Genomic DNA, 17,877 nt, shown 5'->3' on the forward strand with positions numbered 1-17,877 from the left:
AATGTCATGCGGACCTTTTTAATAATAGCCCAACAATGGACACCTTAGATAATATATGAAGAAAATTGATAACCTTCTTACTGGTTCTTTTTTCTCCTTAAGCCTCAGTTTCTCTTAAGTGGCTGTACCATCTCAAAAATGTCATTCATTCTGAGAACCTCAGAGCATGTTGCCCTTCTTCTCTTCCCCTGCTTTTCCCATGATCGAGGAGTTGTTAAAGCCCTCTTGTTTTCACCAATGCAGAGATTTTTTTTAAATCATTCTCTTCCATCGAATTTCAGTTAGCAAAGCTTTTTCTCTGTATTATTAACATAGTGTCTTTCCTGATCTCTGCCTTCTGAGTAGAGCCTCTGTCAGCTGCTCACAGCTGACCTTTATAGCTGTAAGTCCCAATTCTCCTGTTCACGGCCATGGTCATGTTCACCTTGTGGTTTTTGCATAAGCCCTTGAAGGAGCCTTACCTTCTTCATACTGTTAGCTCATTCACATTCAGCTACCAGCTGCAATGCTACCTCCTCATGCGAGGTCCTCTTGGTATATGCTCTTTTAGTTACTCTGTACTTGCCTTTCATAGTACTGATGGTAGTTTTAAAAATTTAGTAGTATAAAACCTAGGGCTCCACGTGGTTCAGTCTAGTCATAGAATCCCCTCAAAGAAGTTGACCAGAAAACATGTTATCGTGAAGTAATTCAAATCTTAACACTGCCTCTGGTAATGACGTTAAGACTCTGTCTTCGAAATACCAGCTCTTAACCATGGTATCACCCCTTTACTAGGTAAGTTATTGAGGTGGGGTGCTGCTGAGCCACCCTTTCCCATTAACATCCCTGAAAACTGGGTCTCGGTCTCATTTACTTTGTAGCTTACAACCTGGAACACTGACTGCAGGTATTAGGTGCTCTATGCATGTTTGTAGGAACATGAAGGAATGAATGAATGAATAAATAAATGAATGAATGAACGAATGAACGAACAAAACTACCTGTCTCTATACAGGAGATGTTTGGTATAAGTCTGACAAAATGAATCAGTAATGTAAATTTTTCTTAATTTTCCAGGTGATTTTTGAAGTAATAACTTCTGGACATCAAGGCTATCTCGCTATTGATGAAGTGAAGGTGTTAGGACATCCATGTAGTAAGTTGTCTCAACTTTTCAACATTTGGGTACATAATTGGGGGAATGTGTACATTACAAATTAAGGGAAGGCACTAAAAGCTGGGGAGCAGTAGTCCTGCTGAGAGAGTTCCCTGTCAAAGTGTTGCTTTGCTAGCCCAAAAGTCCAAAAATATGTATTCCGTGTTTAATGTGATTGAATGAATCTAAGTGTCTTTAAAATGAGAATCAGAAATGGGAGTAACCGAATATTTTGGTATGCTCAAACATCCTTGCAAAGGTCTTTGGATTTCCCTTTTGAATAGTAGCACAAATTAAACATTGAGAGTCTGTGCATTTTGTTCCTAAATCCAGTATGTTTCTGGCATAATTTCAAACAATATAGCCGCAAACGGGCCTGGGGTCTCGCGAATATAAGAAATCTACTTAAACCACCTGGGAAACCACAGAAATAGCCTGTTCTTCATCTTTAATGAATTAGTATATTTAAAAAAAAAAAAGTCTAATGGGTGATAAACACAAACACTTTTATTTTTACCACCCAGTATGAGCGAACAACTATTAATATTTTCTCATATTTGCATCTGAACCTTGTTCTTAAGTCACTAAAATGTTGCAGATTGCCAGTCCTGTGTCTCCCCCACCTCGCAGAGGCCACCACAGGGCTGAGCCTGCCGCTGTCCCTCTCCGTCTGGAAAGTTTCTAGTCCACAAGCAGCAGAAACAGATGTAGCTGATTTTTGCATAAGAGCTTGTATTGGAAGGGAATTGACAGCAAATGGAATCATGGAACATCGGTGATCTCGGCTCAGAAATTGGCAGGAACTAAAAAGGAGGCTTTGTGGGTACCACCATGGTGACGGCTCTGCCAGACAGGCAGGGGTGCCGCAGCCCGCTCCTCTGGCCACCTGATCCTTGGAGGGTGACCCTTGCCACCTGCCTGAACATTTGTCACCCTCTTTGTGCCTTTGCATCTTCACTGTTAGGCCCAAAACCTCCAGTATGGTTATCAGGGTAAGCAAGCTAAATCATGTACTCATCGCCCGCTGGCCACTGGGGTGATCTAGAAAAGCAAACTGTGGCCTTTTCAGCTTCTGTCATGGGAGCCAGGCCTAGACTTTTACCAAGAGATATAACAGTGGAGAATTTCCCAACCCCAGGATAGAGCTTGGAGAGCTGAGCAACCAGACTGCTGCAGATGTCTCTGTGTATGTGTGTGTGTGTGTGGGTGTGTGTGTGTGTGTGTGTTCACTGTATTTCCCATAATCCTTATGTGTTCATAAAGTGTTAGAAAGTAATATTTGCCTTTTGTAAATTCCAATCAATGGTATTAAATTGTACAAATTACGTTGTATTCTTCCCTCCCCCCCTCGACCCCACTTAGCAATACATTATTTTAGGTTTATCCATGATATTCTAGCATACGATTATACTACAGTTTATTTTTTTATTCTTCCACAAACATTTAGTTTTCCCCAGTGTTTCTCTGTGGCAAACATTGCTCCAATGACCATTCGTGTGTGTATCTCTGGGTGCAATGTGCGAGGACACGGGATGTTCTTAGAAGCAGAATTGCTGGGATGAAGGGTAGAACAGTTTTAGTTTTATTCGATGCTGTCAAATCACTATGAAAAGTATCTGAACCAGTTTATATTCCCACCAGCAAAACATGGAAGTTTTATTTTCTCTGTATCCTTGCCCACAATCGATACTGTCAGACTTTAAATCTTTGACCAGCTAAGGGATATCAGCCTGGTTTATTTTCAGGGTCCCTGGCCTTAAAAAGAAATTGGCTAGTTCATACATTCTTGGATCTGTGCTGGTGGTCCCTACCCAAAAGCATGAGAGAAAGATTATTATCCACAATGGTTTCAGAAAAGCAAAGGATGCCAAAAAAATGTATACACATTTTAAGAAAGGAAAACAACTGTATTAAAATTATAATACAATGAATGACGCTAGCATTCATTTGATTAACGCCATCGTATTGGTGAACGTCATACTACATATTGCTACCATCATTCAATTCAACTTTGAAAAGTAATACACAGATAACATCTCTTAAAATGTGTACATCTTTTTGGCACCCCCGGTATAAATGCTGCTTTTATTGCATGGATTGAATCGATCATGAGATCACTCGCTGTAGTTACACAGGATCCTTGAGTGATTATTATCTGATGAGGGTCATGACACAGTCATCTGATTCCATCCCAGGGGTTCTGCTGCCTCTGAGATCTTTATCTGGTTCTCGGAATTTGCCGCAACACTGAAGTTCAAACACGGCCATCGTCTTGTTCCTTACTTAGGCAGACGTTACGTTTGTAGTACGCTGTATTTGCCTTTTCTTCTGTCAGCAAGCTGGGTGAGTTCAAGAAGAATTTCTCCCCTTTTTTACTGAAAAGCCAGGAAAACGAACAATGCTGTACCTAATTGGAACAGCAAGGCACATTTAGTTGCTCATAATTACCTGAGTTGGAACTTGGCCAAATCCTTGGAGTAATAGCCTCAGGCTTAGAGACCAGTAGGGTCCTCAAATGTACATAAATGTTCACAGACTCTGATTCACCACTTACTGGGAGGTAAAAATCAGAGACAGTAATACTGCATACCTACTATGTGCTGAGCACTTCATGTTTCTTAGAGCAAACCTTGCCTCTAGGCAGATGTTGTTGCTGCCCTGGGTACAGATGAAGTGGCCAAGGCCAAGTTTAATTAAGTCTTCCTTGTTCTGTATCCTGGGTTCCTTCTTTTATATTTGGCCTCTGCCAACAAAATGGCTTATGTAGTGGAGCCTTTCCCGTTCCGTAGGATTTGAGTCTCTGCCTTCAGTAATATAAAAAGACTCAACCCTTGTCATTCTGTCAGAGCCTTCCTGAAATGTAACTCCTGTAGTTTTGTTCATTCCTTCTAAGCCCAGGTGCCTGTGGCCATGGAAGGGTGTTTATGGTCTCTCTTTTGGAGAATACTGGTGCTAATACCTAATTGGCTTTGCAAACTGCTTTTAGGAGATACAGAATTGCAAAACAGTCTCTGTACCCTGGTGATGCATGGTACAATAGCTTTTTGAACTGTAAGCTTTAAATGGTTTTGATGATAGCCCTTCTGTAGTTATTTTTTACTGAATTTTTAAGTTTATGGGGAAAACATGCAAATAAAGATTTTAAAGAAGGCGATGGTTGGGCCATTAAATGGAAAGCTTTACAGGTAATATTTTAAAGCATTTCCTATCAAGATTTCTAAATAACAATCAATTATTTTGAAATTTTTATACTCATTAAATTTAAATCATAAAGGAGCATAAATATTTCATATCCAAAAGTGTTCTTTCCCAAAAGATGCAAAACTGCTGAACTTTATTTACTTCACTCTAAAGGCTCCTGTTTGGATTCGTATAGGTTTATGAGTAAACATTACAACATTTTTTTTTAAAGTAGCTGTTCTGTTACGAGTATACAGTTGCTCATAAAATTGATTTTAATGTAGTGACAGTCAGAGGCAGGATCAGCTTGAAATGTGGAAAAGGCTTAAGACCACTTCTAATGCACATAGATAATTTTTGAATTTGGTATGCACGCTAAAAATATATTCTGAATTTGGTTCAGTAATCCTAGTCAGAGAAACTGAAGAAGCATTTTATCAGCTTCGTAATGCTGTCTCCTATTTTAAAGTAGGTTATAAACTAAATATGGGTATTTCTATTATTCTATTGTGGTGCTGATACATATTTTTATATCTTATAAGCCATGCAGCATTAACAGGTTTCTTGAGATAGAGTTCATCTATCATACAATTCATCAATTTAAAGTGTGCAATTCAGTAGTTTTAAGTATATTCACAGAGTTCTGTAAACATTACCATAACTAATTTTAGAGCATTTCAATACCCCCAAAAGATACCTTGTGCCCATTGACAGACATTGTCCATTTCCCTGAGCACCCACCGCCTGCTCTAGGCAACCACTAATTTACTTTCTGTCTCGATAGATTTGCTTACTCTTCTTATTTCATTTAAATGCAATTATATAATATGTGGTCCTTTTTGCCTCTGTTTTTTCACTCGACATAACATTTCATGGTTAGTCCATGTTGTGGAATGTATCAATACTTCATTCTTTTTCAAAGTCAAGTAATATTCTATTGTATGATATTTCACATTTTCTTTATTCATTCATCAATTGATAGACATTTGAATTGTTTCCAACTTTTTGCTATTGTGAATAATGCTGCTATGAACATTTATGTACGGTCTTTTGTGTGGTATTTGTTTTCAATTCTCCTGTGCATACACATAGGAGTAGAATTGCTGGGTTACCTGTGCCATTTTGTTTAGCATTTTGAGGAACTGTAAAATTGTTTCTCAAATCACCTGCACCATTTTACATTCTAAAGAGCAGTGTACGAGGGTTGCAATTTCTCCATATGCTTGCCAATATTTGTTATTGTCTTTTTAATCATAGCCATCCTAGTGGATTTGAAGTAGTATCTCTTTGTGGTTCTGATTCCCTAATGGTGAATGATGTTAAGTATCTTTTCATGTGCATGTTGGCCACCTGTAAACCTTTTTTGGAGAAATGACTGTTTAAATCCTTTTCCCATTTTTGTCACTGAGTTATTATATTGTGATTTTTGAGCTGTAAGAGTTTATTATATATCTGGATACAAGTACCTTATCAGATAAATGATTTGAAGATATTTTCCTCCAACCTGCAAGTTATTTTTTCATCCTTTCAATGACATCCTTTACAGCACAGTTTTTAATTTTGATAAAGTTCAATTTTCTATTTTTATTTTATTACTTAGGCCATTTCTGTCATTTGCTGTTATACCTAAGAAAGCTTTGCCGAATTCAAGATCATAAAGGTTTACTACTATGATTTCTTATAAGAGTTTTATAGTTTCAACTCTTACACATAGCTTTCTGACCTATTTTGAGTTAATATTTGTATATGAGATCAGGTAGTGGTACAACCTCATTCTTTTTTTCTTTTTTTAATTTTATTGGGGGATATTGGGGAACAGTTTGTTTCTCTAGGGCCCATCAGTTCCAAGTCATTGTCTTTCAATCTAGTTGTGGAGGGCGCATCTCAGCTCTGAGTCCAGTCCCCATTTTCAATCTTTAGTTGCAGGGGGCACAACCCACCCACCCGGCAACCTTGTTGTTGAGAGCTCATGCTCTAACCAACTGAGCCATCTGGCCGCCCCACAGCTTCATTCTTTTTGCATATGATATACAGCACCATTTTTTGAAAGACTGTTCTTTTCCCATTGAATTGCCTTGGCATCTTTGTTGAAAATTAATTGACTGTAAATATAAAAGTTTATTTCTGGATACCCAGTTTTATTCTATTGATCTATATGTCTGTCTTTCTCCCAGCACCACACTCTCTTGATTACTATAACTTTGTAGTAAGTTTGAAATGGGGATCTGTGAGTTCTCCCACTTTATTCTTATTTTTTTTAATATTGTTTTGGCTTTCCTGGATCCCTTGCATTTCTATATGTATTTTAGAATTAGCTTGTCAATTTCAGCCAAAAATCCAGCTGATACACTGATAAGGATTGCATTGAATCTGTAGATCACTTTGGGTGAAGACTTATTGTCATCTTAACACTAGTAGGTGTTCTTATCCATGAACATGGGCTTTCATTTTATTGAGGTCTTTTAAAAATTTCCTTCAGTAATGTTTATAGTTTTCAGGGTACAAACTTTGTACTTCTTTTGTTAAATTTATTCCTAAGTATTTCATTTTGATGCTATTACAAATGGAATTGTTTTGTGTGTTTTTTTTGCTTTGTTTTGTTTTTTAATTTCACTTTTGGATTGTTCATTGCAAGTGTATTGAAATACACTTGATTTTTTTATATTGATATTATTTCCTGAGACATTATTGAGTTTACTTATTATAAGATCTAATTGCTTTCTGTGGATCCCTAGGATTTTCTATATACAAGACCATGTCATCTTCAAGTAGAGATAGTTTTACATCCTATTTTTCAATCTGCATGTCTTTTATTCTTTTTCTTTTCTAATTATCATGGCTAGAACCTCCAGTACAATATTGAGTCGAAGTGGAAAGAATAGACATCCTTGTTTTGTTCCTGATCATAGGGAGAAAGCTTTCAGTCTTTTTCTATAAAGTGTGATGTTAGCTATGGTTTGGGGGTTTTATATGTTGTCATATAACATATTAAATAATGTTCCTTGTTAGGAAAGAGGTTCTCTTTTATTCCTGCTTTGTTGGGTGGTTTTTATGTTTGTTTGTTAGTTTGATTTTATTTATCATGAAAAGGTGTTGGATTTTAGCAAATGCTTTTTTTTTTTTTTGTCTATGTAGGGGAGGTAAAAGTTTTCCTTGGCCCTCTTAGTGTCCCTAACTGGGACCTTCTAGCTTCTGCTATTTTTCTCAAACTTCTTCAGCTTAAAATATTCAGTATTCCAAGGTGCCATATTTTGGGGTAGTGTGTCCTGTATCTCATCATCCATCAGATTGTCATGTGGTTTTCATCTTTTATTCTGTTGGTGAGGTGTATTATATTGATTGATTTTTAAATGTTAAACCAACGCAGCATTCCTAGGATATATCTCACTTGGTTATGGGGTATAATCTGTTCTATATGTTGTCATATAACACATTAACTGATGCCTTGGATTCTGAAATCTAGATTACACCGAATGATGCTCCCTTATTATTCTGCCAATTCAACAACATAATATAATGAAAAAGATTGAAAACAAAACACTTATAAACGCATATGCCATATATTGTATAAAGTGAATACAAAATCCAAGCCTATTCTGTATTGCTACTTTGCAATATGAAATAAGTCACCAGTTTCTTTAAATATTTAAGAAATGCTGAGTTCAAAATATTCTAGGTTCAAAATTATTCTCATGTTATAAAATAAAATGATTTTTTTCACTCACTGATTTATTTGTCTATCCAAACATTGCTTGCCTACTTCCAAATTTAGATTTTCTTTTGAAGACATTAAACAGTGTGATTAAAATAAGAATAACAGTGACAAATAAAAAATTAGAATTGGTTTCTCAATTATGTTCTGTTGAATAGAGACAGATCCACGTGCTTTGGTTAAGAGATGCATAGGCCTCAGAACTGACATTTCATTTTAAACATGTAGGAACTTAACTTGGGTTTTTCTCCAAAGGAATATCAATCTTGTTCAAGATACAGGTGACTTATAAAACTTATTGTATATAGTGGCTAACTCATTTTTCTGTGATAAGAATGTTGAATATGTTTTTCCACTTGAAAAATTATTCTATTAAGATCCATTCTAACTTTCAAGCAAAAAAAAAAAAGTTTTGTCCTAAAATATGTTAAGAGCAAATCTTCTCACTTCTATCCCAGGAGTTACTTAACCTCTTTGGCCCCATAACTTCACACATAATGGCATATTAATAATAATTCTTTCTTCACAGGGTACATGTAAGGATTAAATGAATTATTGTATATACAGCATTTAGAACAGTGCTTAGTACATTCTAAGAGCTCAGTAAATGTTAGCTGCTGCTGCTGTTGTTATTATTGTTATTATTAAGCATTATATCTTAATAGGCCCACTAGAATGAGTTAGCTGCAGATTGTAACCCTAAGTAGCTAAATTGATTGATTTCTTAGATGGGATAATTTAGCACTGTCCATTTTAAAGTTAAAAAAAGTTTGCAAATATATTGTTTTTCAACATACAGTAGGCAGTACTAGGCTGTGCTTTTTAGAAGAAGTTGGCTTCCTTGTATGTGATGATATGCTACACAAATAGAGAGAAACACTGACTGTTTATTTTAGTATTATAGTTTGGCATGCCTCCAGTTCATTTCAACCTATGCCTTTACATAAAAATGTAAATGAAAATAAAAAGGGGATAGAACACAGAACTCTTTTGTCCCATTTCAGTTTGACCTTTGATCTCACTAATTGTTGTTCTCTGATTTTGTTTAGTATTTTGATGGAGGCTTTGAAGAATAAATAATATGAAACATTTACAAAAAGATTTACATCTTGGTCAATGATAATTCCTGACTTTGGGATCAAAGGCTAATTTGAGATCAATTACTACCCCAAAACCTCTATTCTATGAAAAACTGTTTTCTTAGTGACAAGAGAATATGGCAGAAATGAAAAAAACAGGAGCGGTGTACTAAAAACCTGTTTGATATTCATTGAAGATAGTTTTTAGGACTCCTGCAGATTTTAGAAGAAAGCTGGCATAACATTTTGAAAGGGTATCCAGGAGACAAATGGGCCTATAAATTTGGAAAGAGAGAATTTTTCTTGTTGAATATGGAATAGATTGAAATTTTCCACTCTAACTGTGCTCTACCTGGTGTTACAATTAAGGTAGTTTGGCAAGTTTCAGAGCATACAGCTCAGCATGGGATGGAAACTTTCCTGGCCATAGAGCTTTTCTTCTTGGGATCTTTTACAGTTTCTGGTGATAAATCAGTTATTTTAAATAGTAATGAATATTTTTGAGGCTAAGTACCAGGCATACAGTATGCCTTCCCAAGATCATCTTGTTTAACCTTTATCCCAATCCTATGATATAGGTACTTTTTAAAATCCATATTTTACAAAAAACAAAACAAACTCCACTAAGACTTTGGTTTAGGAACTTTTGCTTCTATTCAAATGTAGTAATGGGCTGAAGTATTAATGCTTGAACACATATGTGCTAAAATTCAAATCTGAAATTTTTGTCAGCCTTACACTGCTTCCCAACTGAAAACAATTCTAGGGTTTACCACACTAGACAGGGATAATCCAGGCATCCTAGAACTTTGGAAAGATTATATAGGCTTTTAATGTTTATTGAAAAAAACTTACTAATGCCATTGTAAAAAAAACTTACTAAAGCCAGTGCCTAGTCCACCCTTAGTAGAAATTTTGACTTTAATGTTCTTAGAGCAAACTGACCTGGAAAATACAATCCCATAGTTCCTTTGTCTTATTTATCCTGATGGATGAGTTAACTGGCTTCCATTCACATCAATTAATTATCTTGCATTTGACAAGGATGATTTGTTTATAGAAGTGTTTACACTTAATGTGTTTGCATGTCTTTATCTGGATTCCATTTGGGGTGTGGCTTTTTTGTTTTAGCTAGATTATTTTTTTCTGGCAGTCTTTTCTCAACCAAGCAACACTATTTTCCAAAGCATAGACAGTCAATCTGTTGTGGAGAAGGGCCCTCCCCCAAATACAATTTGAACAGAGGCATAAATTCCTTAGACTCTGAACCTCACTGTGCAAGTAGTATGCACTGGCAGGCTTTGAGAAAGCTATATTGAAGATCAAAACAATTCTAAAGGAGAAGTGATAACTTTCATTCAGTGCAACATATCTGTATTAAGAATGGGGATGAAAAAAGAAAGACTATAACACAATCATATCTTTGGCTTCCAAATTAAAAATGTAAGTTATATACTAATAGACAACCCCGTGGAGCCAGTTAGTATTAGGAGATTGTATTGATGAATGAGTTTTGCTGTGTCTTTCTCTTTGATTCAGGTAGCCATTGTTAGAAACAGGGCCCTTAGGAAACAATCGTCCCAGGGCGTACTTCCTGTGTGTGAACAGACTGCTAGTAGACCCAGTGACAATCCTAATGTTCAAATTATTTATTGTTATTAATTTATCTGATAGAGCAGAGTGCATATTTTTTCATAAGTTTGTCAAGAAATGTTATAGAAATTAATACGTAGTTTTTTTGAGGGGGGCAGTGAAAAGAGTCTTCTTCTATACCTTGTTTATAGAAATGCAAATTGTTATACACTTTAAGGAAAGCAGTTTGGCAATTCATGTCAAAAGGCTTTTTAAAATGCATATTTTTTGTCTTGGTAATTTGACTTCTTAAAAATTTATCCTAAGGAAACAAAGAATCTACATGAAGATTTAATTGTGAAAACTTATGTCTTGGTGGTATTATGTATAAGAAACTCAATGTTCAACAGTAGGGGAATGTTCTAGTAAACTTTTGTATGTCCATATAATGTATATCAGGATTTCTGAGCTCTGACACTATTGACATTTTGAGCGTATAATTCCTTTTTGAGAGTTCTGTCTTGTGCATTGTAGGATGTTTAACACCATCCCTGGCCTCTGCCTACTAGATACCAGTAGTACCCCCACCTTCCCCACAGCCAAAAATGTGTCCAAACATTGTCAAATATCCCCTGGGTGGGCAGTATTGCCCCTGATTGAGAACCTTTGATGTATATTAGGCAGATAATTCAAATAGTTTTAGATGAATATTTGACAAGGGGAAATGATGATAATATCTTGGTAAATGAAAACGAAGTTTGTAGAGGGGTGGGGTAAGATGGTGGAGCAGGTAAACACTGTGCTTGCCACCTCTCACGACCACATCAAAATTACAACAAAACTACAAAATACTCATCATTGAGAATCACCTGAAATATTGCTGAACAGAAGTCCTATAACTAAAGACATACTGAAGAAGCCATGTTGAGAATGACAGCAGGGGCAGAGATGCGGAACAGGCTGCACACACACTTGTGTGTGGCAGTTAAAAATCAGGAAGGATATATTGGCTGTGGAGATCCTTCCTGAGGAACGAGGGGTCCCAGCCTCATACCAGGCCCCCAGCCCAGGGCTCCAGTGCCAGGAAGAAAAGTCCCTATAACTTCTGGGTGTGAAAACCAGTGGAGATTGGGGCTGAGTGGGACAGAGGGCAGCTTCAGTCCCAGGAGATCCTTTTAAAGGGCTTGCACACAAACTTACTCACTAATGCACTCAATTTGCTCTGGGCTCTGGAGCTGGTCTAGCAGCTCAAAGGCATCAGGGACTTATGGGGAAGAACTGAGTTGTCTAGCTTTGAATTGAGGGCTGGAGGGGCGGCTTTCTCCCAGAGAAAAGTGCTGGCGGAAGCCATTGTTCCTTTATTAAGCCCTCCCCACAACCCAGTCTGGCAGCCACCGGATCTGAGTCCATCAATCTGGCTAACACTGTTCACTGGCTCGGGTGATTCCCTGAGACCCCGCCCCACCCAACTTGCAGGCCCACCCAAACCACTTCTAGGGGCTTTTCCATACAAGTGGCCTATCTTGGCTCATGATGCAAACATTCCTAAAATCTTTCAAAGGTTCACAGACCCCAAACAAGCAGCATCTGGCCTCACTGTGCCCCATACTTCTGACTAAGCAGCATTAAGCCCAGCACTAGAAGCAGCTGACCTCAGTTCTGCAGCTCCTCCACATAGTCACAGCCAGTCCTCACAACCAATCAATTTGAGAGTCAATCCCTCCCATTGATGTGCCAGTAACAACCAAGGCTCAACTACAGCAGGAGGGCACAAAAGAACCACACAAGGGGCACACCAGGGAGATTGCATCACTGGGACCATAGGACACCTACTACATAAGGCCGTTCTCCTCAGACCAGAAGACATAGCAGCTTTACCTAATATTTAGAAACAAACAGAGGGAGGCAGCCAAACTGGGGACACAAAGAAACATGTCCTACAGATAAGAATAGAACAAAGCTCCAGAAAAAGAATTAAACTAAATGGAGGCAAGCAATCTACCAGTTGCAGAGATCCAAACACTGGTTATAAATATGCTCAATAGTCTCAATGAGAACTTCAACAAAGAGATAGGAAACATAAAAATAGAGATAGAAACCATAAAAAAGAACCAGCAAGAAATGAAGAATACAATAATTAAAATGAGGAATACGTTAGAGTAAATCATCAAAAAGAGAAGAGATTCCCCCCAAAATGAGGATAGTTTAAGGGGCCTTTGGGATGAAATCAAGCATAACAACATTTGCATCATAGGGGTAACAGAAGGAGAAGAGAGAAAGCAAGGAATTGAAACCCTAGTTGAAGAAATACAAAAGTGGGACAATTAAGTTCACGAACTCATCCTAGAGAAAGTGCTACATACCTCATTGCTGAATATCACTATGGTCACCTTAGAAGTACTCCCCTTGGGAAGCTATGCACTGATGCCAGTGCTTAGTCCACACTTCAAAGCAACTCTTTTTCTGGAGTAGCCATCACAGCTGTTGTCATATTACCCTTGATGTCCTGAATGTCATCAAAATGTCTTCCTTTCAACATTTCCTTTATCTTTGGGTAAAGAAAGAAGTCATTGGGGGCCACACCAGGTGAGTGGGGAGGGTGTTCAATACAGTTATTTGTTTACTGGCCAAAAACTTCTTCATAGACAGAGCCGTGTGAGCTGGTGCATTGTTGTGATGCGAGAGCCATGAATTGTTGGCGAAAAGTTCAGGTCATCTAACTTTTTCATGCAGTATTTTCAGCAGTTCCAAAAAGTAAACTTTGTTGTTTGTCCAATTGGTACAAATTCATAATGAATAATCCCTCTGATACCAAAAACAAGTTAGCCACATTGTTGTAAAAAGTTCTCGAACTTAATTGTCAGAACTCATAATGCCAGAAAACTTCCCTAACTTGGTGAAGGAAATAAACATACAAGCCCAGGAAGTGCAGAGAGTCCCAAACAAGATAAACCCAAAGAGGCCATACCGAGACACTTAATAATTAAAATGCCAAAAGTTAAAGATAAAGAGATCTTAAAAGCAGCAAGAGAAAAGCAGTTAGTTTTCTACAAGGGTCCTCCCATATGACTATCAACTGATTTCTCAATAGAAGCTTTGCAAGTCAGAAGGGATTGGCACAAAATATTCAAAGTGATGAAAAGCAAGGACCTACAAACAAGATCACTCTACCCAGCAGAGCTATCATTTAGAATCAAAGGACAGATAAAGAGCTTCCCAGACAAGAAAAAGCTAAAGAAGTTCACCAACATCAAACCAGAATTACAAGTAATCTTAGAGGGACTTCTATAAGATATATATATATTTAAAAAAAATAAAAAACATGAATAATAAAATGGCAATAACTGCATGTCTATTAATAATTCCTTTCAATAAAATGGATTAAATGTTTCAATTCAAAGATGGGGTGGCTAAGTGGACAAGAAAACAAGACCCTTACATATGCTGTCTATAATAGACTCACTTCAGATTAAAAGGCACACACAGACTGAAAATAAAGAGATGGAAAAATAATTTATGAAAATGGAAATAAAAAAGTGCTGTGGTAGCAATACTTATACCATACAATATAGACTTTAAATCAAAGGCTATAATAAGAGATAAAAAAGGACCCAATAATCCCACTTCTGGGCATTTATCCGAAGAAACCTGAAACACTACTTTGAAGGGCCATGTACATCTGTATGTTCATTGCAGCCTTATTTGCCGAAGTAGTCAAGATATGGAGGCAACCTGGGTATCCATAAATGGATGAATGAAGAGGTGGCACATATATGTAATGATATATTACTCCGTTGTAAAAAAAAAAAATGAAATTTTGCCATCTGCAACAACATAGCTGAACCTAGTTAGAGGGTATTGCACTGAGTGGTGTCAGACAGAGAAAGCAAATGACATATGATTTCACTTATATGTGGAATCTAGAGAACAAAGTAAACAAACAAAACTGAAACAAGCTCATAAATGCGTAGACCATTTTTATGGTTGCCAGATTGGAGGTGGGGTTGGAGGGATGGGTGAAAGACGGGAGAGGATTAAGATGTACGAAGTAGTCATGGGGATATAAAGAATAGCATGGGGAATAGCATCAGTAGTATTATAATAACTGCGTGTCAGATGGGTACTGGATTTATCAGGGCGATCACTTCGTAAGTTATATAAATGTCTTATTACTGTGTTATGCACCTGAAACTTTGCACCAACCTAATAATAAAATATTGTATGTCAACTGTAATTGAAAATATTCAAAAGAAATAATAACTAAAATAAAACGGAGGGTACATGTTGCCACAAAAATGTAAAAAGATATCAATAGATGAATTTAGAGGATGTAAAGTTTCTTTAGTGGAAAAGGATTGTTCTAATAGTTCTGTGCAAAGCCAGATACTCCCACCAGATTTCTAAGAGCAGTCCATGAATAACACAGGCACCGAATATGCCCACATGAGAAAGGATTCTACCAGGTGCTGGAAGCTTTCCTTTTTGCGTTATAATAGGGATTTTTAAATTTTTTCTTCACTGCCTCCCCACCCGCCATTCCCACCCCTTATTCAGCTATTGTCATGATTTAGCTTTTCATCTGCCTCCTCACCTAGTGGAAATAAATAATCTGTATGAATATTCCTGAATCCATTCTAAGCCTAGATGAATCAAAGTTTAATTTCCCAGCCTTCCTGAAGAGGCCTAAGCTTTAGGTTAGCATGCTATGTATCTCCTCCACAGGTTGCAGGATGCTTTCCATTAAAAAATATAATAATAAATTAAGTATGCAGAAATGCACGCATACTTCAAAAGTTGCTTCTTAGAGCTAAATTTATATGATTAAAAATTAAGTACTCTTTTTTAATGTTTATTATTGAAAATATTTTTAAAAGTGAAAAATAAATCATTTAAATCACAAATCTTAGGAGAAGGAATTAAATTTATTTCAAATATCTTGGACATCTTTTAATATATCAATCATATTAGGAGGAATATGTAAATGAAGACTGTCTAGGTAAGTTGTTTCAGGAAGCTATTCAGATTTTGGGGAAGATTAATTGTATTATTTCTCAGACAGTTCAGAAACATGCTATAATATTAAAAGAAAAGAAAAGAAAACTGTATGGCTAGCCCACTCTTACTCTTCCAAAGTAACTCTTTTGATACACTTGATAAAGAATGAACTTAAAAATTTCAAGATTTGAAATACTTTTTTCATCAGTGGTTTTAGTCCAAAGGGAAGCTTACTCTTGATGTTCCAAACTAGATATATTTCAGCTTTCTCCATGTGCCCCGCAGAAAGTGTAGAAGCTTTGGAAGGGCTGCAAATATTTTTCTAATGATTATAGTAGGAAGTGAAAGTTTTCTATCGGAAAGAAAATCTTTCCAGCATTTCTGCATTTATGGGAGGAGAGGTAGATGCAGAGCTGTGTTCTCATAACGCCTGATGGCCCCTGTGCTTGAGAAAAGTTCAGAGAATTCAACTGTAAAGCATAAGAAAAGCAAGAGGGATTTTTGAGAATTTTGGTAGCTTCAGGGTGGGTGGGAGAGAAAAAGGAGGAAGGAGGAGTCATAGGTGGGTGCAGGGTAAGTAGCCAAAGCCTGAGACGTACATCAGTAGCACATGGAGATTTTGCAATGGATTTTTAGGGGATACTTTTAGGTTTTAAAAGTAACCTAACCATGTGGGGATATACTAGGGGTGATAATGAAAATATTCAACAGCCCTTCAGCACAGGCTCAGAACTGATCCTGGGCTTAACCAAATAGGGATGAAACTGGAATAGCAAGCAGCCTCAGGTGTAACACCCGTTTTACCCAAGTTATCATGAAATATGGCTACGCACCCAGACTTGTTATAGTGACACGCAGCAAGAGGCAAACAGAATTAGGAGGCCGTGAGATGGATAGGAGAGGGCAGCATTAGTGAGATGTCCTGTTATCTGAGTGTGCAGGATAATCTAAGTGTTTAACACTCCACAGGAATACGGAAGCAGGGGGAACGGGTGGTCAGTGTATGTGGGAGCCAGCTTGAGAGATTTGTTTTTTCAAACGAGCCATTGAAGTTCTAAATTATCCTTGGTAAAGTCATGGCCACAAGAAAGGAAGCAGACAGAGGTGGCACGGAACTGGTGGAGCACATAGTCAGCAGGGCTTTGAGAAGGGGGGATTTCAGTTCACTGAGCCCTTCTCACAACAGGAGTGGGGTCAAGTGGGGAGAACAGACAGGCCTTATAAACCAAACAAGGCAGAAGAATTCCAAGCCCAAGAGGCACCTTCCAAACAAAGAAGGCTGGGATTCTAACCAAACATCAGAGGACTGTACTCATTCCAAATGTCACTCGAACCATAGTGTTTTTATGATTTAAACGCGTATGCAAGAGGTGCCCCCAAAAAAGGTGCAGGAAAAAATAGTCAAGGAAGAAGGAAGCAAGGACCTCACTGCCACTGGTGGAGCAAGACCAAGGTAGTGGGGGAGTAAGTGACAAACGCCTTTATGGCCTGAGACCCTTTATTTAGACTTGATTGAACGTTCTGAGAGCTGGCAACAGTCAGTAGGACGCCAGTGGCAAATGGGATGCCAGGCTACCCACCTTTCTACCTGGCAAACTGCAAATTCTGCCTCCACAAATGGTGCCCTCACTAGCCAGCTCATACCATGTCTGTCAGTGGTAAGTGTTGGGAAGCCCTTCTTTACCTCCAGGAGAACACGCATCCCCATAGCTTCTGCACGCTGTGTCCATCTCACAGAATTTGAATTCAGCTATCATTCTCAATTGCCCCCATCCTTCCCCTGTGCCCCAGCTTTCCCTTTGCTAGACTGAAGGGTCTGCTTTTAAAAAACCTGTTCTTCATAGGACAGCAGTTCCCTGTAGTATCTGTCACTCTCTGACCACACCTGGCTTGTCAGCTTTCATCTTGTGACTCCAGATGTGGACTCTGGCTCCAGGACAGAGATATCAGTGGCTGTTGTTTTCCCCGGTCTGGATGCCTTTTGTCTGGAGTGCAGTGTATTGTCAGATTTGACTTTGGAAGGGCCTGTGTGCCCTGGCAGGGCCACACAGTTGACTGCAGTGGCTCCAAGACTTCTAATAATCATTTCCCTTGTGGCTGGCAGGAGTGTAGCCCAGTGGGACTTCCACAGATCCCTTATTTCTAACAGCCTCAGAAATTATTTTGTTTCGTTGTGTGTTTAGTGACAGCACTGGGGATAT

General features: G+C 37.9%; 1 protein-coding gene across 16 annotated transcripts in view; it reads left to right on the plus strand.

Moving 5' to 3' along the window:
* Positions 1 to 17,877, plus strand: part of PTPRM (protein tyrosine phosphatase receptor type M) — an 809,264-nt gene that overhangs the window by 302,622 nt on the left and 488,765 nt on the right. For all 16 annotated transcript variants that reach the window (XM_019755746.2, XM_074340345.1, XM_074340346.1 and 13 more), the window contains exon 4: positions 1,060 to 1,138. In XM_019755746.2, the coding sequence (XP_019611305.1) occupies positions 1,060 to 1,138 (79 nt within the window). The remainder of the gene's footprint in view (positions 1 to 1,059; positions 1,139 to 17,877) is intronic.

Source organism: Rhinolophus sinicus, linkage group LG09 (assembly GCF_036562045.2).
Source record: "Rhinolophus sinicus isolate RSC01 linkage group LG09, ASM3656204v1, whole genome shotgun sequence".
Lineage (NCBI taxonomy): Eukaryota > Metazoa > Chordata > Mammalia > Chiroptera > Rhinolophidae > Rhinolophus > Rhinolophus sinicus.